The following is a 25,534-nucleotide window of genomic DNA, read 5'->3' as shown; positions in this document are numbered from 1 at the left end:
GTCATCATGATCCTCTCCTTCTCATTTAATATCTTAATCTCTTCTAGTGGACTTTCTCCTTTCCTTTTCTTTGATTAAGGTGTGGATATTTTGTTATATACATTTCTGAAGTGTGGAAAAGGTGTATAAAACTGAGTCATACAGATATCACAGCAAGGCTGCATTAGCAATGACTGACACAAGTAGACACTGAGGGAAAAGATAACCCCGCCGGTTTATTAGGTACATCTAGCTAAGACTAATGCAGTTTATTACAACAGTCCTGTAATAAATTATACTGTCATAAAGGTTATAATGTTCTGTTTCTGTTTCTGTTCTGAATGATCATTGTGTATGGAGTTAGATTTGTGTCTTTATTACATGCGGGAAAATAAATGATCTGAGAGAAAAAAAAATGTTTGAGAGAAAAAGTTATCACACTGATAGCAATTGGTATGAAAACCTTTTCTATCAAATATTATTTTTTTTCTCTCAGATCATTTATTTTCTCGCATGTAATAAAGACACAAACCTAACTCCATAATTGTGGACGATATAGTTTTCAGTGCTGTTTAGCTTTGATGCATCCTACTGAGAGGTGTTTCTAATAACTAGTTTACCCTAAGTGTAAATGGGATAGGCAAAATAACACCTCTTTGAATAATAGGCCTCCGCACTACAGCCTTTGAAATGACCATAAAGTAGAATCAACACTTGTCAGAAATGGTTACTGCATTATCACTCTCATGAAGGTTGGATTTATTGCAGCACTGTTGTGATAGACGCCATTCATTTTATGAATGTACTGAGTAAACTGACAACTCAGTGTATCTTTGCTCAGCAATATTATAAATTACACAACCGCAAAAATAGCCACTTCTAAGGAGGTTTTTTGGTGGTGTAATTCATTTTCTTTAGCAATACACAAACTCTCACACACTCATACACACACACACGTCTCTATCTCAGTGATTCATTATAAATGAATGCATTGTACCTGTTGTGTGACATCACTAGTTGGACTTGTATCTGTCTTCCTGTTAAACCTGGAGGTCACAGGAGTGCTGTGCGTGCTGGAACTGGTCTGACAGGCAGGCCAGAGGGCGAGATGAAGGATTGACAGAGAGGAGAGATTTACTGGTCATCTTAGCGAATGAAAGGGGAAGTGCTGTCCTAAAAGTTTTGCGGCTTAAAGTGAGGCTTAATGCTGAGCCCGAGCCCCCCTGATGTGAGGCGGATCAGCAGGGAGAGCGGCCTGCACGCCAGCGACACCGCTATAAAGCTTTCATTCAGTGAAAAGGTGAAATATGTTGTATAAATGGTTACTTTTTCTCTAACTCCTTAGTGGTAGAACGGTCTTTAAAAAGTGGTGAATATGAGAGTTTTCGGCAGAGACAAGTGATTACAGAGCAGCTATTATTTAGGCTTCTCTGCCTTTTTAGTTTTGTCTGTCTGATGTTTGGGTGGATGTGAACTGCTGTACCCCTGCAGCCTTGAGACTCTGAGCCCCTCGTTGATTAGCTGGGGAATTAAGACAGATTATAGGCCATTGTTCTTGGGAGGGGGGGGTTTCTGGGCAGGGCCGGAGCAGGCTGTAATCTCTTGTAATGCCCCGTCCGTGATTTTCTGCAGATGATTTAATTAGCTGCTGATAGGAGTCCTCATCTACTGTACGCCTTCCAATCAGCTAGATCTGAACCCCTCTCTGAGCTAACCGGTCACTCAGAGGAAGAGAGAGAAGGAGCCTGAAGATGTCTGTCTCTTTTGTCTAAATGAAAGAGCCGAGCTGTATTTCTCTTTACCCACAAACCTGTGGTTTTCGCCCCCAGGCCAGGTGTAGAGGAACAGGAAATGATATATAGGCAGCCACGTGCTGGGAAAACTCTCACATGCTCAGACTCAGTGTAGTTTTAGCTGTGGAATTAGGAAAATATTTTGCAAAGAACTGTTGATTTGATTTGAAGCCATTCGTGTAATTAACAGTCAAGAGGAAAAAAAGCCTGTTAAATAATCAGTTTTAGTGATTATGTGTGGAATAGAAAACACCCAATGAAAGTGGTTTGGCCTGTATAATAACTGATATCCTCATTAACTATTTTAACCAACATAACTCCATAACATTAATGTGATGTATGGTCAGTTCGCATTGCTCTGGCTAGGTATACTTAGAGCTTGTTTATTTCCCATAATGCATTTGGGACGCATCTGGGGTCAGGCTAATCAGTGGGGAGCAGCCAGCTGTATTGTCTGTCCTCACCCTGGTTCCTCTACTCATCATCGCTCTCAGTCTGCACATTAACAGAGGTTTCCTGCTCCAGCAGCTGTTAACAGTTAAGGCATTTAGCAGAAGCTCTTTTCCACAGTGACTTACAAAAACTGCAGCTGTAAAACAAGTGAGCATTCGTCAAGCATTAAGAGCTAATGCTGCTGTAAGTTGTCAGACAGTTAAGAGGGCTGTGAAAAGCTCTAATCAGGAAAAAGTCAGGAAAAGAACATCCATCTGATCAGCACGCTCAATATTGAAGTGACATTTTTTTCTTTTCTTTAAAAAAAAATCAAAAAACATATGTCTTGGTGGTGGTTTAAAAAGAAAAGGCACTGTTCAGAGGAGCAGCAGGGGTGCTTGCTTGATGAACTAACCTCAGAAATTAAAAGAGTGATTCGGTTATTTTAATGTGAATGAGGAAAACTGAGCTGAAATGACAAGAGCCTGATTGAGGGCTCTGTGGCACTGAAGTTCAGAAGACAGCTGTCTGCCGCCTCTAACCCACTTTCATTTTAAGTATCGATCTAGATGATCACGCAGCACATGTGCTGTCGTTAGGCGACTTCATGATCGTATTGATTTGCTCCAAATCACTTCACAGCAGCACAGGAATTACTGTTTTATTGTTTGCTGACTGAAGTCGGACCAGAAAGAAAAGATTTAGCTGCTTTTGTATCATTCAGCCGTTTAACGTGTGGCCAGAGATGTAGCATTTATCACACGTAATCAGTGTTTTGTTTTAGAATTAGCTCACTTAGTGTGGATATAGTTTCAGCCATGATGATGTGTGGATATTTGCTAAAAGATGAGTGTTTTCTCAAGAGGCCGTATGGAGAGCGGAAGTCCTGCCCCACTTTCTGGTTAGCTTCTGCCCCACTAGCTTTCGGTTCTTCATGTATGTTGATATAGAAAATTTTGACATTGTGATTTTCTGACCGTATTTTAAACTAAATTGTGTCTACGGCTGCAGCTTTTTGAGAGCCCAGTGAAAGCAATTCTTCATTTTCTGTTTTTTGTTTGAAGTGCAAACTGCAGTGAAACAGTTTCTTGATCTTAATCATATCCAGTATACACCGTTTTGGAAGCCTGATGTGTGGGCCGAAAGTGGCTGAGCAGTTCCTAAAATTTGTTTTTTAATGATGATCCAGGCTACAATATGTAGATCATCGGAAATCATCAGGGGATTTAATAAAATGCAGACTTGACTGAAGGCTATACTTAAAATTCATGGAACTGTACCGCCGGTGTCTGCACAAACAGTCTGTTATTTTACAGTGTGACTTGACAGAAGAGGCATATATCCCAAATATTTATTTGATGTCAGGGGACTGAGTGGAAGAGAAGCAGACGCACACTTTATTTGGTCAGATAGAGCTGCTGGCGAGCTGTAGCAATCACGCCTGCGTAGTGCATACACAACAGCTACAACAGAATAGCTTCCAGCTGCACCTATGCCGGCAAGACGAAGTAGAGGCAAACAAATCTGTTTGTTATCCCTGCCATGTTCGTGTCGTGCTGGCTGGCATGCAACCACATCATGTTTTTTCACAGGGTGATTTATGCGCCTGACACATACTACATGGTTTTATATTAACAACATGCCGACTATTAGATGTTACACTAATCCTAAGAAGCTTTTTCTAAAAGATGACACGAGCTTGTATTTGGTTGTGGTGAAAATCAGCTGGCAGTCAAACATATCCAAGGGTCATTTTCAGGCTGTGTTACTGTTTACTCGGTGTGACCACAGAGTGAAGTGACTGTGCAGTGGTAAAAAGATAATAGTGGCAGCAGAAAATTCAGTTCCTCAGAGCTGTGTTGTTATGCCTGCATTAGAGTTTGGTTTCTGTGTGTCTGATTCCTGCATAGCCAGGTGGATCTTTCACATGTCGCTGTTTAACCTCTTCCACTCCAGCCCTCCCTACAATGAACCCAAAGTCTCAATAAATATTAAATGTGTAATAAGTACTGTGTATTGTTCAGGCATATCTAAATATTAAAGGGTTGGGGTGTATAAGGGCTTAGAACATAATGATGGAAGTATATGTATCATGGAATTTCCCATGCTCAATTATGTCTCATGAGTTGTTTTTTTTTGAGTTGATACTATTTGTCACAAAGATTTGGTGCAAAATTTAGGCATTTTTGACATGGTTGTTACTAATGGATGCCTTTAATCAGGCCAGTATCTTCACTGTACCATTAACACTGAGCCCAATACAGCCTCTGAAAGACAGTGCGCCCAGAGTGGAAGTGGTTAAGTATTAGACCTTTATTTGTCCCCGAGGGGCAATTGGTTCTGCTGCAGTAGCAATAAAAAACAGCAACAGCAACCCAGGGTGAGACACACAGATAAAAGATCTGCCACAAATACATAACTACACTCATAAAAACGCATAAATACAGGAGTAAAAGGTTAAGTACAAAGCCACAATATTTGTGAAAAAAAGAAATGAGAAACAGTCCTGGTTGGAGATGCGCTGATGCTGCCCATACTTCAGAGTTGAGCAGAGAAATGGCAGAGGCTAAACTAGTCTGACCCTTTTCTTTGGAAACTAGAAAAGGCTAAAGTCGCCAATTAACCTAACCTGTATGTCTTTGGACTGTAGGAGGAAACCGGAGCATCTAGCAGAAACCCACACAAAGAGAGTTCTGCCCCAAGCATCATTTTCAGGATTCAGTTTAATCCATATCTATACAATTTACCTACTCACCAACAAAGGCTTTCACTTTGATACTGAATAATTAATGATATATATATTTAGTTATTATCCTCTTTTATCTAGACATATGGTACCCGCTTAAACCAGTTTTACAAATGATTCCTTTCCTTTGAACGAATTGCAGATGTCGGTGATTCATGGGAAAGGCATGTGGTTTGTTTTGGTTTTAATGTAATCTCACAAGGCTAAAGGAAGTACTTTTTTTCTTTTTCTTTTTCTTTTTTATGTTCACGGTTTTCTTTAATCAGTTGCCTGTTGAGATGATGCACAACCCTCTCCAAGATTAGCATTGTGCTCTTGACAGGGTTGACTGGTAGCTCTTCAGATATGGGTTGAAACTAGTTGCTGTAGTAAGAATATCCTGAACTTTCGCCAAAAAAAACTAAACATTTAAAATTTTAACTGGCTGTCTGTCAAAAAACATTTCCAATGTCTGGAAAATTGTGTATATATCTCGGACTCCTTTTATGAATAGCTGGTTGTGCTCAGCCGTCAGGAGGAAACTGCCTCAGGACTGATGGTGAAGCTTCTGTCAAGCTGGCGACTCTTTACAAGCAGCAGGCTCGCTCTTATCGCTCAACACTTCTCAAATTTCCACTCTAGTGCCAAATACAAAACCCCTGTTCCGCTTAAATGGCTTGTCCTGCACTGTGTAGATTATCAAACTTAACACTGATGACACCGGTTTGTCTCTCTGACATCTAACTGCTTTGCTGCCCTGCTAATGCCACACACTCTGTTCTCGCTACTAGACTCTTGTAGACCTTCAGCAATTCAGATATCATGAATCTTTTTTTGTTTTAAGGATGAAGATATTAAAACTGAAATGCAGTGTTGTGTGTTTTTTTTACTTTTGCTGTTCATGTTTGGGGTAATACATTTGCATACTCTGTGCCCTTCCGCGCTCCAGGAAGTGGAGCAGAAGCCTCTGAGCATTCATCATTTACATGACGTGCCCTATATTCAGAGGACTGGAGGAGGCCGCCAGCATCAGCGCTTCTACTCCATCCCCACTGGTTTTAACAAATGTTTCCTGTAAAATACAAGTTGTACATGTAGGGTAGAGGGGGGCTCAGACCCAGGATCAGTCACAGCAGACATTTTTCATCTGTGAAATAATTGGTTGTAATGTGGACTAATTATTTACAAACAAATTATTATATTTGTGGACAAATATTAGACTATTGGGCTGAAACTGTAGCTGTAGATTTGAGGAATTGTCCTTCTGTCTTTATATGTTTAGGTTGTCAGGTAAATTTACTTTAATGGGAACTGAACTATTGAACTCAGTATTTATTAAACTAATCCAGTATGATGATTTGATGCTGTTTTACTTTTTTATATATTATATTTATTATTATCTTATTTTGGACTCTTCAAACAGAACACTTTTTTTGTGAAATTGTGATTGTGTTGCTATTTTCTGACATTTTACAACAACTGATTCACTTTTAGGGCTGAAACTTACTTAAATTTTCATGATCTATTAATTAGTTTTGTTTTGTTCAAGGGGCCCAAGGTGACGTCTCCAGATTTCTCGTTTTGTCTGACCAACAATCCAAAACAAAAACATAATCAATTAACATTCATACTTTTTATATTGAGTACATTTCAAAAGATAAAACCAGAGTTTGACATTTTTGCTTGACTTTCAACATAAAGGACCAGTGTTGAGGATTTAGTGGCATATAGCGGTGGAGTTGCATATTACAATACCCCCGCCTCACCTTCCTGTTCAAGGAGGTTTGGCATTAGGGGTGTAAAAAATGTTTTAAATATTGTATTGCTATTAGCAGAGTTGTAAACCGAGGGCTAGGATGTTGGATGTCACAACTGTGATAAATACAAATGAGCCCACTGTGGTTGCATAAAAAAGTAAGCATAAAATTACTATTAAAAAATTCATATATCGCAATATATTAAATTCTTTCCAATAGACGGCTGTATCTGGCATATGAGAAGCACAGTAGAAACCAATCCAGAACTTAAAGTTTAGCAGCACCCCAACCTGTCCTCTAGAGGAGCCACACATACCCACGTACTGTACAGGCTGTTCTTGTCTCAAGTTGCCTGTGTCTCTCTAGGACAGATGTTGGAGGTGAACAGTGTGTCTCTGTCCTGCAGCTTTCTGAGCCAGTCCTGCGCAGTCAGCTCAGCTGGTCTCCGCCTGCTCTGCTGGCTGAGCTCAGGCTGAAGGGACGCACTCGTCCCCCTGGAGAGGCTGCAGGCTCTGCTGATGCTAGAGGAAACGAGGCTGCGGGATGTAAGGCGCAGCTTGAGCTCAATTTGATGTCTTGGAACAAATATACCAGAGTTTCCAGCCTGAGACAGCAGTTTTGTTGTTCTGCTTTTTGTTCCTTTTCACAAGTTTTTGTTTCGGTTGCCACCCGAGGAGGAGAGGGCGGGGGCAGCCATCATGCCAGACTGACAGGTGAAACATTTTTGTGACTGGCTTCAAATCCTCTGGCCAACAGTTTAGCATAGCTCAAATAAATTAGCCTATGTTGGCTTATCCATGAAAATGATGACTTGTAATAACATAAGGAAACATTTTGAAAGACTGTGTGCTTTCACAATGTGTTGATATTCCCAGAGGCCTTTAGTCTACATTTTAATATTGCCCTTAATAGCAGAAAACAATGCATCAGAGATGAGAAAAATAATAACATTTTATAAATGTTGCACCTCAGAACACAAAGCTTAAATCTCAGTGAGTATTTCTGTGGGTGTAACATCAGTAGTTGCTGTTTGCTTATGTAGGTCTGCTGTTAGCTCTTTCCCTGCCGCCTGCGTCAGTGTCTTCAGGCAGCACATGGTGTGGCATTGAGTGCTGTGAAAGGGTCCCCGCACTGTGAGGACAGGGCCGCGCACAGGCGAGTCGCTTGTCATCATGTTTCAGCGGGACAACCTGCTGATGAGCTGGCCTGCACTCTTTCCTGTTGGTTTTATTTTTGTATTTCACTTTCTCCTAGCTCCTGTATCCCAGTTAGAAAACGCAGCACTTTTAGAATTCCACTTACTATTGGTCCACTAGCAATTATTTGTCTTGGCTCTCTCTGGCTCAGCTGTTTGCTGTTTTGTTTCATTCAGTTTCTACCTACATGTGCCATGTTTACTCTCAGCTGGATCTAGTAATAATGACGTTTAATCTTTCCTCTTGCTGTTCAACAAATTCATTTTATTTCCCACATGTGAACAGGAGTGAATATTAGACAATTATACACTTTATACTCTGAATTAAATCAATCCATAACAAAAGAAGATATATTGTTGCCATTTAGTTCATATTCACACAGACTTAAGGACCGTCCACATAAAGATCAAAAAGTCTAATAATAACTATAAATGTATCATTTTTAAAATTGTTCTAACTCAAGTGGTTGCTGGGATCACTTTCAGAGCAATTTGATGAACGATATTGTGGTATACAACTTATTAAACATAATGTAACATAATATTAGGCTGCAGATTTCACATAAAATTGGTGATTTTTACCTGAGACATACTGCCAAGTTGTCTTATATACTGATATAAAATTCTCAGAAGTATTTAAGTATTTAAAAAACAGTTTCTCAAATGTACTAGTAAGAAGCACATTTTCATAAATTGTTGTGTGCCATGGTGTTTGCCTTATTAATAAGGGTTAGTTCGAGGTTATTGTTGTTATAGAGTTATAATCGTTAGTAAGAAAGGTTCGCAGTATGACTCCCCTCTCAATACACACTGCACAGCATGCGGCGACCTTTGCGCTCCTGCAGCAAAAACAATAATGTTGCGTATTGAAGAGTTACAGCAGTTGTGTCAGCTATGCAACGGTATGGCGGTATATAAAAAGTCACACTGGAATATCCGTTCATCAGGTGTATCGCCCAACACTAATGGGGGAATACTGTGTGTGCACACTCGTCTGTTGCTTCCCTTATAATATCCAGGCTGATCACTTTGACTTTGTACCTGGGTGTAAACGTCAGCTGGGAGTGGACAACATATTTCAGACTGGGTCCATGTTAAATTAGAACAAGTCTATAAAGCTCACTGCCTGACTGTAACGGCTGCAGTTTTCTCACTGCTTTGATATTGGCTGGTGTCCTATTTATCCGCCCTGTCTGCTACCTGACAGAATTACACCCTCAGCTTGACGAAGGTTACGCCAAACTGTCCTTGTGAAAATAATTTGCAGTACATTGAGTTGTTGTGGGTGCTGCTAGGGTTTCCATTCTCATGATAAACAGGTGAAAGCGCTTCCTCTGTAAATATAATGTCTAAGTAGAATATCGGCTCTGCATCCCAGTCAGGAGATGAGGTGCAACTTTTCCGTGTTTATTTTTTCCCCCGTTATCAGTGCATGTGAATGAAATCACTGGAAGCCAGTCTTGTCTGTGTGTGAGAGGAAGTTCTCCACCCTGTAGGCTTTTTATTATTCATGCTGTGACACTGCATGTTGTTTTGTTCGCCTCTTCATCGTTGCCGGCAGTTTGAAGCCAATAACGCTCTTTAAATCCTGAACGAGCTGCTGAATGTAATCAAGCTCGCAGCTGTAAAGAAACTTGGAGGGATTTTAAGTCCCGTGCACATTTTTGAAGAAACATGCACCGATAGCGTATTATTTCATTCAGTTATTTACTTGTAAATATCTACCAGAGCTGCTAACATGACAGGAGAGGCAGAGGAAGAAGGCAATGACAGCAGGATGAAATGAGTTTTAGATTTATAATCCCCCAGCCGTGACCCCCATTTCCTGCATCTTGACGTCCTGGGGAAATGTCATGTCAGACTTGTGTTGGCCAGATGAGATGGACAGGAGAGAGACGCCTCCACACACTTGCACACTGCGCACACACACACTTACACTTCCCTGTCAGAGTCTCTGCTTATACCAGCATTCGTTTACCTGCATTTTGTTTTGGTTATTTCACATAATGCCCTCATGTACACACTTCCCCCTGATACCTAAGAATCACATCCTTATTCCTTGCCCATGTGGAGTAATGGTAGACTACAGCTGCTGCTTTTTCCCTGTTTCTGCTAGAAATGTCATCACAGAAAATCTCCATCTGTAGGATACCCAAAGGACGGTTTTTGCTTCCAGGAAGATTAAAGAGGATTATGTAATTGCACGTTATGGAGGAGGTTTTAGGGCCTTGAAGTGTGTGAAGATGATTTCACCGAGGTTGATTTCTGCTGTTTCTAAAATGCTTAATTTCAGCTTTAAGTACTGTACACATTCTCCTGTGCATTTAATTTTAGTGTCAAGTTCTATTCAGTAACAGGAACAGAGTGGGTATATCCAGTTTGTTACACACTGTAGTGCGGAGGATGATGCAAGAACTTCTAGACAATGTAAATCTAAGACTGTCTATTAAAAGAACTATTTTGCAGGTGATTTGGGGTTTTCAGAGATGTGTAGGTTCATGTTGATGCATCCATCTATTGGCGTGGCAACAGCAACAGTTATAGTTGCCCTTCCCTGACCATTCAGTCAGGTGACGTGCAGCAGGAGAGTGAAGGAGCATGTTTTCTCTGCCAGTCTGTCAGTGTTGGTCCATCTCGGTGTGTGGGAGTGGCCTTTGACCCACTGCAGACAAGCGTGTAGCGATGAGGCGGAAAGCCTGCTGAGCCTGCCGCACTCCTATCATTAGCATGGAGAGTCACGCTCCCCCACTGCACCAACCATTGTTTTCCACTGTTTCTGTCCTTGAGAAGAAACATGCTTCATCTTCAACAGGCAACATTTGCTCATTTTCAATTTAGCAGCTAATGATCGAGGTCAAGGATTTTCTGATGCATCACAGATTGATGCATGGCTTATTTTTGCCTTTCGGCTGATACCTTAGCCTTTTTTTCTTGTGTACTAGATGGTAAAATTATTATGTATTTTTCCTGTCAGGGGAGATCTATTCTGGCATTTATTACAGCCCGCTAGCTGAGTGATGGTTGTTTTCTTTGGCACGCTAAGCTGACAGTTCCATTTGGTGGATTTTTTGCTGCAGTTGGTGTTCAGTGGGGGTGACACTTTGTGGATCACAGAGAAGGTGTTGCACAGGTTACACCGGCAATGAGACCAGCAGCAGGGGTAGCTTAATGGGGGGGTTTGAGATAAATGAAGCTTGTGTCAGGCTGTTTCCTTTTTGATAAAAATTTTCAAAGCAGATAAAATGATGCCATTTTTACTGCCACACATATATTGTCATTTTATGTACAAAACTTTTGTCCAATACACAGTTTCTGTTTAATTTGTAGCTGTGTCTATAATTGTTTGTACTTCAGGCCCATTTTTTTGTTTACATTTGTATGTAATGGCATAATTCCACTGATGTTCAGTTGTGTGTCTTTTATGAAGTCGAGATTGTGAACTGACGGCTTTGAATGAGCAGAAATCCAGACTCTCTTTTCCAGATAGACCCTGAATGCTATTTTACCACCAAAAAGACTTTCTGCTTTCAATAGTCTGCAAGGGTTCAGGCTTGGATTGGGTTGAACCGGAATCCACATCACTTTGGGTCAGGTCGTATTTTGAAGGTCCTTCATGTATCTTTTGTATATTTGTGCTCGTAACTGTTCATACTTCCTCAACATACCTGCCGATGATTACTCATTCTCTATAAAAGGAGGAGGATAAGTTGAGGCCATGGTATTGAGTTTTTGTGTCTGTGTTTTTTTTTTTTTTTGGGGTGCTGCTATCTTGGTTTATAAGTCAGACTTGCAGCTTTTCTTCAATACACCATGCTTTGTTACCAATATTCTTTTATCCGCTCTGCTGTCACCTAGTTGTTTCAGTTATTTTGTTTATGACCCGAAGTAATCAACTTCAGCTGTTTTGTGCTTTTAACAACTGTTGGCATGCTAAATTGCTAAACTATGATTGTGAACATGATAAATATTATACTTGCATGTTAGCATGTAGCTAAGGTTGTCAAAAGTATCAATACTTTGATGATTTGTTTCGATACCGCATGAACTGATCTACAATCAGATTTTCAACCCAAGGCTGCACGAAGGAAAAAATGGGGTAGAAAATCGACTTATCCCTCATTATGTGTTCAGTGTGCAGGTTGTTAATTTCATCAAACGGCAAAAAATGATCCTATTTTTCATGCCTGAGACTTTCTTTTCCTTTTGCTGTGGTATTGAAAGAGGTATCAATGTTGTTGTTTTTTATAATGGTATTGTATTGAAGTTTAAAATTCTGGTACCATGACAACCTTATATTTAGCTCAAAGCACTCAAGTTCCATCTTCTTTCAACCTCACTTGATAACACATCATGTACCCTAATGAAAACTCAAACATGACCGATGTGTAACCCAAAAAGTCACCATTTTTAATTTAGATTTATTTTAAATAACAATTTGTCCCATCAACAGATTCAGGTTGTTGAGTGACACACTGAATCATTCTTCATTATTTACTCAGTGTAAAAGCATCAGCAGAGTACAAAGTGCAGAGCTGCACCTACCTTGAGTCTTGTATCCTCACGTCTTTTTGTATAAACAAATCTCTACTTAAGGGAGGGTGTCTGGTGAACTACTTCTGTCCTAAAACCTAAATCTGAGTGCACCGATGTTGTTGACACACGGGACCTGCATAAAAAAACTGTGTGCCATTCGTGACAGCAGCCGTCCCAGCCAGCTCCCACAGAGCCTCTTTCCTGCTTTGGGGAGACTTGGAGGTGGCTGAGCGATGCAGGTTCTGCCAGTGTGTGCCTGACTAGAGATGAGACCCAGTTTTCTCTGACACAGCCCAACATCTCCAGAGATTTCATTTTATCCCTTTCATATCTCGCTCTCCATCTGCCTTGCTTTTTTTGTAGCTGAGGCTTAAATCTTTGCTGTCTTGTAACCGAGCAGAGAGAGCTGTTACACAAATAATACAATTTAAATAAATATATTACAATTTAGACTCGCAAAAATGTCTGTCTGCCAAATATATTATCATTATTTATTTTTTATTTTTAGACATTATTTAAGCAAAGAAGAAGTGCACCATTTTAGCGCGTCATACAGCATTTAATGAAATCCTCCTAATACGTCGCTTAATTGAATGTAGTCTCTCCTGTGATATTGACTTCCAATAACCAATTACTGAGCTGTTGTTTGTTGTTGTTTTGTTGTGCTGCAGAGGGAGATGAAGGAGCAGCTGGCCACCCTGCAGGACAGTGAGAAGGGCCATACTGAGGCCCTGCAGCTCCTGCAAAGACAACTTACTGAGACCAAGGTACTGTAACATTTTTCATTAAAAAAAAAAAAAGTTAAAATATCTATATAGTTTATGAAAAAGAAAACAAATGAATCACAATCACAACTTCCCAGAGGTGAAGTGATGCTTTATCCCACCAATAGTGCAAAACTAGTCAGTTTACAATGATATTAAATAGAAAAGCAGCCAATCTTTACATTTGAGGAGCTGCAACCAGGGACTATTTAGCATTTTTGCTGGATAAACAGCTTACAATTGATCAATTAATCAACTAATTGTTTTAGCTCTCGGGTCTATAATGATAATTATAATAATTAATTATCAGCCTTCAAGCAAAAATGCCAAATATTCCCAAGTTCCAGCTTCTTAATTGTGAACATGTGCTTTTTGTCTCAGTTGATAGTAAACTAAATGTTTGGTGGAGCTGCATCTAACGATTATTTTCAAATTATTGATTAATAAAAATTATTATTATTTTTTTCTTAATTAAGCATTTAGTTTGTAAAAAGTCAGAAAATGAACATGAGATTATGCCCAAAGTGAGATCTTCAGATGTCTTGTTTTGTCTGATGAACAGTTCAAAAATACTCCTTTACATATCTTAGAATATTAAAAAATCTGAAAATATTCACAATTAAAAAAACAGAACCAGTTGATTTTATATTTTAGCTCTAAGAACCTTAAAAGACAGATTGATTATAAAACAAATACTACTACTACTACTACTACTGCTGCTGGGTCTGTTTTCAATAGACTAATCACTTAATCAACTAATGGTTTTAGCTCTAATCTTAGGGTTTTGGTCTGTTGGTTGGACAAGTGTGTTGACTATTATTCATTGATATTCTGACATTTTACAGATGGAACAGTTCTTTGAGAAACGAGGAAATAATTGTTAGAATTCCTATTTTGATTGAATTTATTTACAACAACAAATGTCACTGACCGTGTTGGATATCTACAGAAACAAGACGTCCTTGTTTGCATCTTAAGCAGTCAAATGAAAACCGTATTACTCACTTAGTCAAATAAGTTGTAATAAAAAATGTCAGGAAAATAAAGGACAGGTGTGGTAACGTATGCAGTCTTTCAGTCACTGATTATCCTTCTTTTCTTCCAGACTGATTTAGATTGACGGGTAAATTCCGACAGGTAAATTGGTTTATTGAGCACCTGTTTAATCTTGACACCTTGTTTTAATCAACGAACCATGAGCATCCGCTCGATATGTCAGTCCCACAACCCCCTCACCACGCACGCACACACACACACACACACACACACACACACACACACACACACACACACACACACAAATACGCACCCACAAACACACGCCTCTTCTCTCTCCTGTAGTGACATTGAAGCTATTGACCAGGAAAAAGGTTTCTGGCAGAGACGATGTCGCAGCCGTCAGCGTTATTTGTCATTTAGGGAGCGCGGTCCCCTTTTCTCCTGTTTTTGTACCTGCTGTCCCATGTCACAGCATCACTCATCCTTCTTCCTGACTTCTGCACTGCAGGGCCCTCCGCTGCCAGACAGAGCCAGGCCCCTGTCCGTTTCAGCCTGTCCATCGACTCTCTCTGACTGCTAGATGCAGGCCTTTCAGCCGCCCCCACTTCTCATTGGAAATCAGCTGATCTCATTAGATTTACATCCATTTGCACAGAGTGCTCTGGAAGAGAGCCACGCTGTGACTTCATTGATCTCTGATGCATTTAAGTAGCTGACAATGAAATGTCTCCCTGCATTTCTTCATCTTGCTAAATTTGAAGTTCTTTTTCTTCTTCGTTTTTTAGCTTATTGTTGTTTAAATAGTACTGCACTCATTTAGCATTGCATTCCTGTAAAAGTAAAAAAACAAAACAAATCAGAGTCAATATAGAAGAACCAGAGATGTCGTCTTTTTAAATTCCGTGCATTCTTGTTCTTTGTCAAAACCTGGTACCTACATTACCCACAATGCAACCCCACTGCTGACAGTTCGGTCAGAGATCCGGGTGTGATATGCTAATAGTGGCTAATGTAGTCTCGAGCTGCTAGCCTCAAGAAGAGATGAGGAGGGGCTACAGAGGTCTGCTATCTGCTTTCAAACGTGTAGTCTTCAGCTCCAGCTGATGCTGACTCAAGTGATGTCACTTGAGGCAGTTTATTAGATCTCACACACAGCTTCCCCCGGAGCCACAAAAGCCTTTTATTAACTTTAAGCTTTTTTTCCACATATCCAGTAGTACTCCTCAAGACCTGTGAACAAATCGTTGTTTAATGTTAGACTGAGTTCTTGAACTAAGACTGAGAAAGAATCACTGCAGCAGCCCTGTCTCGTTAAAACTGTATGCACCTGCCTTACACTCCAATTTTAGTCCTTGGCTCGTGTGTGCCTCCGTCTGAAGGATAGACATTGTGTCCTATTCACATGCCCACCGGGGATTCGCTTGATAATCACATGCTTCCCTGAAAGGTAGCCAGCCTCCTGTCTCCAAGGGCTGCAGACACCCTCTCTGTGCCATCACAGCCTGCCGGGGCCAAAGCAGCAGACACGTCACTGAGAGACTGATAGGTGGGCTGCTGCAGTCCTCCCCCCTCCTCCTAGTCCTCCTCCATACCGTCAGTTTTCAATTCCTAACTAGGCAGGAGGGCAGGGATACAGCCCACCTTAATGTCATAGCTCTCATGCTTGCTTGAAATAGTCATCTGAATAGGTTCCCACAGGCAGAGCGAGAATACCTTCCCCCTGGTCTCTGAAAGAACACGCCTGCTGTGTAATTAAACCTCAGATCACAGTTCCTAAATCCAGCTCCTCCTGAAAAGATCAGAGGACTGGTTGGATTTCCCAGCAGATAAAATAAACATTCAGTTTCATCTGAAATTCTTTTTAGATCAATTTAGCTGTGAGTCAGTAGTCATTAATTTCCTCTTGTTCTGAGCTGCTCTTTGATGAACACATGCTTGGATTTATTTTGAATCTGTGGACAAACACGAGTTTACACAAGAAATTTATCAGTAAAATGAGGACAGGTTCTGAATGAGGCCCAGTCTTTGCTTTTCTCAGAAGCTTCAACTTGAAAGGGTCCTGCTCGTCTCTGCGATTTTTACGGGGTTTCCACATCAACCCCCTTTGTTCTGTCTCTCTGACACTCAGACCAACACTCAGATGATGCATTCTCTTTGTTGTCCACCTCCCTATTTTTCCTCTTCAGCTACAAATCAGCTCTGTCTGCTGTCCCACTGCTTATCGATAGCTTCAGCTTCTCTGCCCGTCCAACGGTCTCGTAATCAGCCGTCTTCACACACCGGATGCCCTTAGCGACCCAGTCCTCATCATCGTCATCTTTTGGGGGTTATTTTTGTTACAGTGGGCTCTTGTTTGTTTCTCCTCACTAAACCAGTGTAAAAGCTAGTTTATTGTCTCAGTGGAGTGTTGCACGCACAATGTTCTCAGAGAGCCTCTTAAAATCAATACATGTACAAGCTGAATCAATGAATGAATGTTAATGTAATATTAACACAATTTAGAGCACTTTTGTAAGCTGTTGAATTACTGACCCGTGTCTAATTAAGAGTCAGGCTGTTGTGACTGAAACTCTCAATAAACCCAGCTTACTACAGTACAAAGTCTATTTCACAGTCCTTTAATGGCAGTTATAAATAGCCCCAGCGGAGGGTGATCTGTTTAGTTGTTTCTTTCTCTCACAGTAAGTAAACCAGCTCTTCCCTCTTCCTTTCAGTCCTCAGCCAAGAGTCTACGCGCGACCATTGGAGACGCGTTCGAGCGCCTTCACCGCTTCCTCCGGGAGCGTCAAAAGAGCATGCTGGAAGAGCTTGAGATGGACACGGCCCGCAAGCTGTCCGACATCGAACACAAGATCCAGCGCTACAGCCAGCAGCTGCGTGACGTCAAGGAGGGCATCCAGATCCTGCAGGAGCGCCTCAACGAGACAGGACGACACGACTTCCTGGAGGGAGTAGCCGTCACGTCTGAGAGGTGCTTCAACTGCCCCGAGTTTGCTAAAACAGTTCCACTATCATCACTGCAGTCCAATAAGAAAAGAAATGTGGTTGTAAACACATTGGCAAGAAGGATCAGGTTTTTATCAACTCTTAAAGTCTTGAACTGTGACATATTTGCTGTTAAAATTGCATGTATATAATAATACCTCACAACATGCCAATTGTGTGTTCTGCTCTTGCTGAACGTAAGGTTGCTTAAATTTTGGAGAAAGTACAGATTTGAGCAACAGCGTCAGCTAATCCCTGAACAGATGGTGTATTAGGCCAGAAATAAACCAGCTGTTTTGTTTAATCTGGGAGGAGAACTTGAGGACGATTTAATTGAACAGTTTAATATTTTACAGCAGATTAATGAGGTTGAATATAAAGCTAGCAAGAGTGACAGAATCAAACATTGTTTTCACAAAATACCACAGGGTTTTTTAAATTAAAATACTAAAATTCTTTTGGTACAAGCTTTATTTAATCTAAACTGGAGTTGGATGCTGATGGATGAAAAGAGATTGTAAATGTGGATTAGATGGATGGATGTTCACTCAGCCACAACAGTCTCTCAAAGTGAGACTCTCAAAGTACAGAAATGTGGCATTTGTGTTGGATATTGAAAACTGTCAAGAACTGTTACAAGTATTTCCTATATGTATATGTATATATATATATATATGTATATGTATCAAGTATATATATATATTTTATTTTTTTATTCAACCAAAGATTTCTACGTCATTTTTGGACAAGCCTGTTGAGTTTTATATGATGAGCATAGTTAGCTAGTTGCCCCAAATCCCATTTGATTGGATACATGTATGTATATTTTAATGTTTCACAGGAAGAGAAAAGAGATTTTTATATATTATACAGATTCAATTCATTATTTATTTATTTATTATAGTAAATATTATTTTATCAATACATTTTACTTATAACAAAAGGTTAAAAGTTAACACGGGTACCCAGGAACTTGGAAAAATATTTTTTTATTAACTCCTTAGTCCTTAAGTGACACTTTTGAATTTCTACAGAAGAACAAAACTTGTACTGTTGGAATTGGACCCAATGAATGGTACTTACATAAACACTGACATATGAATTTATCTTCATTCCTAACACTTAACCTGATGTTTCTGCACAAATGTATAAGGTCCCTTATTCAGCCTACTCTACTGTTCAGGATTTCAGTGTGTTAAGCAACCCACTCAGCGTCTTGCCTGAACTCTGGACTACATGTAGGAGTGCACTGAGTGATTCATGTGGAGGTTCATATTGAATCATATTGCAATGGTGTTAGAGTGGAGCCCTCTCCTTCTCACTGATGCATTCATCTCTGTTTCTGGAGATTCATGAAGCAGTTTGTCAGCTGGTAAATGTCAATAATGGCACATTTCAGTGACACAAGCCAGAATAATTACTTGAAGCATCGACATTGTGGGTTGAACAAGAGGCAGCATTCTTTGGAAAATGCAGCAAATTGGATTTAGACTGTTATTGATCTGTTTTTCTGTCCCAGGATTAAAGGGAAGATACATGAGACCAATCTGACGTATGAAGACTTCCCGACATCCAAGTACATGGGGCCCTTGCAGTACACAATATGGAAGTTGCTCTTCCAGGATGTCTCACCAGGTATGTGAACATGACTGGAACGTGAGATTTAACTCGAACATGCTGGTTAGCAAATGTACAGCTTCAGCATTGCAGGTGTTAAAGGAATAGTTTAACAAACATGCTCTTGCAGAAAGTTAGATGAGAAGATCGTTACTACTCTCATGTCTGTCTGTTAAACATAGGACATAGCTTAGCATAAAGGCTGACCCAAGCTAACCTAGCTCTGTCCAAAGGTAACAATATGTGCTTACCAGCAGCCTTTTAAAGCTCACTAATTAACTAATGAACATGGTATGGCTCTTCTGTTTATTTAATCTGTGATGATGTACAAGTGGCAAAAACCCAACATTGTTGTTTACAGTTTGGTTTTTGTGCAGATTAACCACACAAGGTATAATGTGTTCATTAGCTAGCTTTAAATGTACTAGTAGAAGGATTTTGTTACCTTTGAACAGAACCAAGCTTGTTGTTTTCTCCTGTTTCCAGTCTTTAAGCTAAGCTAAGCATCTTCTGGCTGCAGACTTGTATGTCTTCTTGTGCCTGGACTATTGCAGTTTACATGCCTTAGTCATCCTCAGCTTAAAGTCCATGACCTGAGATCCTCTACCAGCCTTAACTGAGGGACAACTAGCTATGGTAGGCTAAATAAGGGTGACCGGGCCATCAGGGCCCAGAGGCTCTGGAATTCTCTTGTTTTATTTTAGTTTGTTCTCATATTGTAACTGTATGTTGTTTTTGTTATTATCTTTGTTTTATTCCCATGTATTTTGTTTGTATAGGTGCTATACAAATAAAGTTATTATTTTTGTATTATTATTATTATTATTATTATCATTATATTTAATTTTTAAAGAGAGAGGCGTCAATCTTCTCATCTAACTCTCGGCAAGAGACCGAGTAACCATATTTTCCAAAGCTGTGTAACTATTCCTTTAAAAACTGGTTGATTATCTAATTTTCCCTCACACAGAGTGCAGGAACTAGTCTGTTTGCCCTGTATTAGGATTTCTGGGATGCTTTGAGCTTTTTTTCCCTTTCTGGATGGTGGTCGGACCTGCAAGGTAGTGATGCCTTTCTGTTTTTGATAGTGCCAAGAGGAGCTCTACTCCCTCTGCCCTACAGCCATCACTCACTCACAGGAGATTATTTAAAATAATGTGCTGAGGAATTTTTTACTCCCTCAATCAATTCTCCCATTTCAGCCCGCTGCCGGCTGAGGGGAGGCCAGGCAGTCTTTTGGCCTCCCTTGACTGGCTGCCAAATGGAACAATTGGTTACGATCCATCACCAGCGGTTGCCAGAGACGAAATAAAGACATTCCTCCCATCATCCCTCATCCCTCGCTGTCACTGATGGGTTAGTGGGAATAACTACCAGGCTTTTTTTTCCTCCCCCCTCTCACATTCAGCAGGAAAGATGGTTTCTCTACTGATGTGTGTACGCTTGCTGGCTTCTCTCTCTGACACAAAAGAGGCACTCAGGTTATGAAATTTTAATGACTTGTTTGTAACAAACACTGGAGATGTCATTGACTGGCGAAGGCATTGTCCTGTCCGCTGGCCAGGCTCCAGACATTTCACCTCTAGTTCTCCCAGCTGGTATAGATACAGAGGATCTGGAAAAATGCCTTCTTCCCCACTCTGCTTTATGTGAAAGAGAACGAAGAGAACAAGCCTTTATTGTTCAGCCTAATACGGTTCCCTAATAAGCAGACGTGGGTGCAGATTACTCCCTCCCTAAAAAACCACATAACTGCATAGAGAAACAGCCTCCTACCGACCTGTAGCCTGTGGAGCGAGCCGGAGCAGCTCCTCCCATCACTGTAATTACTGCTTCACTGTATTGTTTGCCCTCTTCGCGTGGTCTGATATTGCTCAAACTGAGCTACCCTATCAGACTCTGGAGAGCACTTGACTTTGAAGACTGTATTATATGCACAAAGGTAAAAACAGATTATTAAAAAAAAAAGTATTGCGGTGTACTCACACGCAGTCGCACTCGTTGCACAACTCCCATGTTTCATTTTCCCAAAATTGGAGTCGAGCAGCAGTTGGGTGTGCTGTATAATAACATAACATCAGTCATCTGTCACCACAGGGCATGGCTTTGATCACCTCCTCTAAGTCTGGAAGTATTGTAATATCTCCACCTGGTTGTTGGTCTTAAGGTTCCGCTCACACAATTGCGAAAAACCTATTTTCTCACTTTCCTCTGGTTGTATTTTGGTATTGAGATCCCAGCATTAAGGAGTTGGTTTTGTTTGTCCAGGTTAGAGATATCTGTCTTCACTTCAAAACAATGGTGGTGAATAAAATCTTTATGGAATACAGCAACATTTATTTTCATTAACAATGTCTTTACTCTGGATAATACACAGAGGGAATATTTCATTGATTCCACAGTGAGGTCGATCACCTGGACACTTGTAATGTAATTGCAGTCTAAGGCACATACATACCGTGTTATTGTAGCATCAGTGTGGATTGATACATTTCATAAAATGGCACTCTGTCTGTTCTGTGATACTTGTGGGTTTTTCCGTATTCGGATCAAGAGTCTAAGCGTAGAGGGTGTTGTATGTGCACAGATTGTAAAGCCCCTTGAGGCAAATTTGTGATTTGTGATGCGCCATATCAATGAAATTGACTTGACTTGAGTCGGACGAGCGATGGATGTCAAAAACGTTTTCTGTGGGACTCCCGGGTTGCTCACCAGGTAGAGCACGTACAACATGTCAAGGCTGAGTACTTAGAGCAGCGGCCCGGGTTCGAGTCTGGCCTGAGGCCCTTTGCTGAATATCATCCCCTCTCTCTCCCCTGCCGTTCCTGTCTCTCTCTACTCATTTGTCAAATATGTGGATTGCTTTTTGAGAGTGGAGGCAGAAACCTCAGAGACATATATATCTGGGGAAATAATACCAAAACCATTTTCAGTGACCTCCGGGTCGAAACATAAAATCTTCAGTATATATTTTCCAACCAGACAGTTTTTATATATATATATTTACTTGGGGGCTTTTATTGCTTTTTAACTGATAGTCACGGCTGAAGAGTGACAGGAAAGGGGGGAGAGAGAGAGGGGGACGACACGCAGCATGGAGCCACAGGTTGGAGTCGAACCCATGACCGCTGCAGCAGGTTTGTTTTTAATAAGCTGCCTGTGATGAAATCTTTTCAGAGATCAGTTCAAAACCTTGACCCCACCTCTCCTGTAAAGTAGCTGAGCAGCCTGGATGTGTTTACTCACTGCCATAGCATTAAACTGTTCACACAGCACCCGCAACAGTAAAGAAAAATGAGGCACTGAGAATGACACTGCAGTCCTCGCTTTTTCTGTTTGGCCAAGCTGAGTCATAACATATTGATGTGTTTGTTTTGGGGTTTTTTTCTACTTACTTATATCCATGACTGGCCGGTTTATAGAGGCTGACTGTTTTCTCTCCACAGTGTTCAATCGAAAAATGAAAGAAATGCTGACTCTTTGTGCTAAAACTGTCTCTCCCTTCACCTCCCTTTTCCTGTTTTCCTCAGTGCCAGCAGCATTGACCCTCGACCCTATCACAGCCCACCAAAGACTGATCCTCTCAGACGACTGTACCATAGTGGCCTACGGGAATCTCCATCCGCAGCCTCTGCAGGACTCCCCGCGCCGATTTGACGTGGAGGTGTCTGTTCTGGGCGCAGAGGGCTTTGTGTCGGGCGTCCATTACTGGGAGGTGATGGTGTCAGAGAAGACCCAGTGGATGATCGGCGTGGCAAACGAGACAGTCAGCCGCAAGGGCAGCATCCAGATCCAGCCCAGCCGGGGCTTCTACTGCATCGTTATGCACGACGGGAACCAATACAGCGCCTGCACCGAGCCCTGGACCCGCCTCAACGTAAAGAGCAAGCTGGAGAAGGTGGGGGTGTACCTGGACTACCCCAAAGGCCTGCTCATCTTCTACAATGCAGACGACATGTCCTGGCTCTACACCTACCGAGAGAAATTCCCCGGCAAGGTCTTCCCCTACTTCAGCCCGGGCCAGAGCCATGCCAACGGCAAGAATGTGCAGCCGCTGCGAATCAACACTGTACGCCTTTAAGAGCTATACACCTCTGTGGTCGTGATTGTCCTGACAGATGAATCCATCACTGGTGAATTCACAGGACTTGTGTAGGTTTCAAAAGATGTTCAAGAAATCAGTTAAAAAAATGTTTAATAGGGTGTCTGAAATGTTTATTTCTCTCCTTCAGTTCAAGAATTGTGCTCGATGTTGCTCTTAAAACCTGCGCTGTTTTTTGTGACTTGAAACGACCATTCAATAATGGCCTGCACTTGAGCTTCATTCCACATCTTTAAATGAGAAGATGACACTAAATGGAGACAGAGGGGACCCTGGGGTCCTCTGGGGTCTGTGGCAGAGATGTAAAATAAAAATGTAAAAAACAAAGTGATTTTCCCTCTCAAAGTGACTGTCCCAGGCACACCTTGCACACTCCCAGAGGGCACTGCCCTCTTTATCAAGCTCCAGCCTCGTCAGACTTGATGTCCCCTCTCTGTCCAGGCAAGCGTACACTGAAGACTGGTCACTTGTCTTCTCTGTGCTGTATAGTTGGCTTAGCTTTGTGTGTGGAACGTGATCAACAGCACTCTGCTCCTGTCTTTTTTTTTGGCTAATGTTTGGCCAGCAATCCACCCTGAGCTTGTCGAGTCTGTTTTATTTCTGTCCGAGACCATGATGTTGGTTCCTTCTGCAGCTCACATCCACATATGTCTGTTCAGTCTTTGTCATTGCAAGTAGCACAAAGCTCTTGTTCTGTGTGTGCACCAGCGATTGTTCATGCCACTTAAAACAAACTAAACGAATCAAAAAGTAGTTCATAGGCTGCCCATCCTTATCCACTGCCCTGTCCTACCCACATGTGGTGGGAAAGTCTGTTTGGATTGTCCAGAAATATGCTGCTATTGATGGAGTAAGAACTTGCATGTTTGTGTATTTGAGTATTAAGGGTTAAAAGGAATTTTCTCATCATGCTGGCTCATGTTTAAGCTTCCGCTCTTTCCCCCAAAATCACAAATATGCTAGCCCTTAGCATATACGATACCTGTGGGATATTTGTCAACTTCAGTGTTTCCAGTCGTTCTTTTAAAATCAATGTTATTTAAAATCATATCATTTATGTAGATGAAGTCGAGCTGTGTGTTTTGGGAAATGATGGTTATCAAGGGAAATTTGGATGGATGGATGGATGGATGGACTTTAGCACTAATATACTATTCCTATGAGACTGGCATTCCCAAGGCTGCTGCTGTGTTAGATAATGACAGAATCACTGAGAATTCCTCTGAGGCTCACCCATGTTTATTTCTTTGCCCCACGTGCCTCAAGGGCTCTTGTTTATCAGTAGTTGTACACAAGTCCTGCAGAATCTAAGAGGCTCCGGTCACTCAGCCAAGTCCAGCATACTGCTGTGTGTGTGTGTGTGTGTGTGTGTGTGTGTGTGTGTGTGTGTGTGTGTGTGTGTGTGTGTGTGTGTGTGTGTGTGTGTGTGTGTGTGTGTGTGTGTGTGTGTGTGTGTGTGTGTGTGTGTGTGTGTGTGTGTGTGTGTGGGGGGCGGGCATGTGCGGGTATGTTTGTACGGCCTGGTTCAGCTATAATTTTAAATCCAGCTTTGGTTGTACTTGATAAAGCCCATCTGGCCGTTAAAGCGTACCCATGCAGTGGCCAAAAGTGATTATGACAAAATACTTTGTTATCAGGTAGAACTTAACAGATTTTTCTTTGGTTAATGTACAACAGCAAAAAACAATACAAAAAGAACAGTCACCTCACCCTTAATTTTCCACTGTACATCTTTGCATTCGTACGTGTGTTGTCTGTGTTGTCTGTTTAAAAGAAAATCGGGGCAGTGCCCTTGTTTTTGTAGGATGTGATTCCAGTATTTGCAGTACGATACAAACGAGGGTCAAATGAGCATTTGCAAGTTATTCTTGGTCTTTGTTTTAGCTTGCACAGACCTGTAGGGGTCTGTTTTTAAGAAGGAGATCTGCTATGTTGTCTGAATAATGTTGCTGAATAAAACCTGGAACACGTCTTTTTACATCAGTCTGTTTTCTGGGATGTACAAACTGCAAATATATCCAGATTACCCAGTAAACCTGCTTTGTGAAACAGGATTTATATAAATATGTGTGAAGATAATAATTTAAAAAAAAGTTTAGACAATCAGGACAGTATTTAGTAATTTTACTTCTCCCCAATTGACCCCATGAATTGTCCCTGAGAAGTAAATCCCAACCAGCAGGTGCTTCATGCATGTTAAAACAAGTGCTCAAATCTGACCCCAGTTTGCTGTCTCCATTAAAGACGTTCTGTTTGAATATTAAGAAGGAGATTATTGTGACGTGGTGTTGGGTTACTGGTGGTGGTGATGACGCTAATGGTTAAAATGATCATGATGATAACTATGACACTTTTAATGATTATAATGATAATTGTGTCTTTTGATGATGGCAGCTGTGCACCCATCATTGTGTGAACACACTCTAGTGTGCTTTTGCTGCTGGAGGTTTGTGAGAAATGTTTTAATGTACAATAAATTACTGCTAAAATCTCTTTAACTTTGTCCTGGTTTTGGATGTGCATCAACACAGAGGCTGTAGAGCATCAATAAGGATGCACCAGTCCAATTTTTTCTCCCCCGCTACCGAGTAAAAATCCACCACCAACGCTCTCTTTTTTTCCCAAATTTAATATCTGCACGCTCCTCTGTGGG

General features: G+C 41.0%; 1 protein-coding gene across 4 annotated transcripts in view; it reads left to right on the top strand.

Annotated features, from left to right (window-relative positions):
- The window catches only part of LOC127372430 (E3 ubiquitin-protein ligase TRIM62), a 33,797-nt gene extending 8,423 nt beyond the window's left edge, over positions 1-25,374 (top strand). For 3 of the 4 annotated variants that reach the window (XM_051416116.1, XM_051416115.1, XM_051416117.1), the window contains exons 3-6: positions 13,086-13,181; positions 16,892-17,250; positions 18,682-18,797; positions 22,310-25,374. In XM_051416116.1, the coding sequence (XP_051272076.1) occupies positions 13,086-13,181; positions 16,892-17,250; positions 18,682-18,797; positions 22,310-22,860 (1,122 nt within the window). In that variant the 3' untranslated portion in view covers positions 22,861-25,374. The remainder of the gene's footprint in view (positions 1-13,085; positions 13,182-16,891; positions 17,251-18,681; positions 18,798-22,309) is intronic. The other variant, XM_051416118.1, reaches the window with a different exon arrangement.
- The last annotated feature ends 160 nt before the right edge of the window (positions 25,375-25,534 follow it).

This window comes from Dicentrarchus labrax, unplaced genomic scaffold, assembly GCF_905237075.1.
Source record: "Dicentrarchus labrax unplaced genomic scaffold, dlabrax2021, whole genome shotgun sequence".
NCBI classification, from domain to species: Eukaryota; Metazoa; Chordata; class Actinopteri; family Moronidae; genus Dicentrarchus; species Dicentrarchus labrax.
This window is presented reverse-complemented; position numbering and strand designations above follow the sequence as displayed.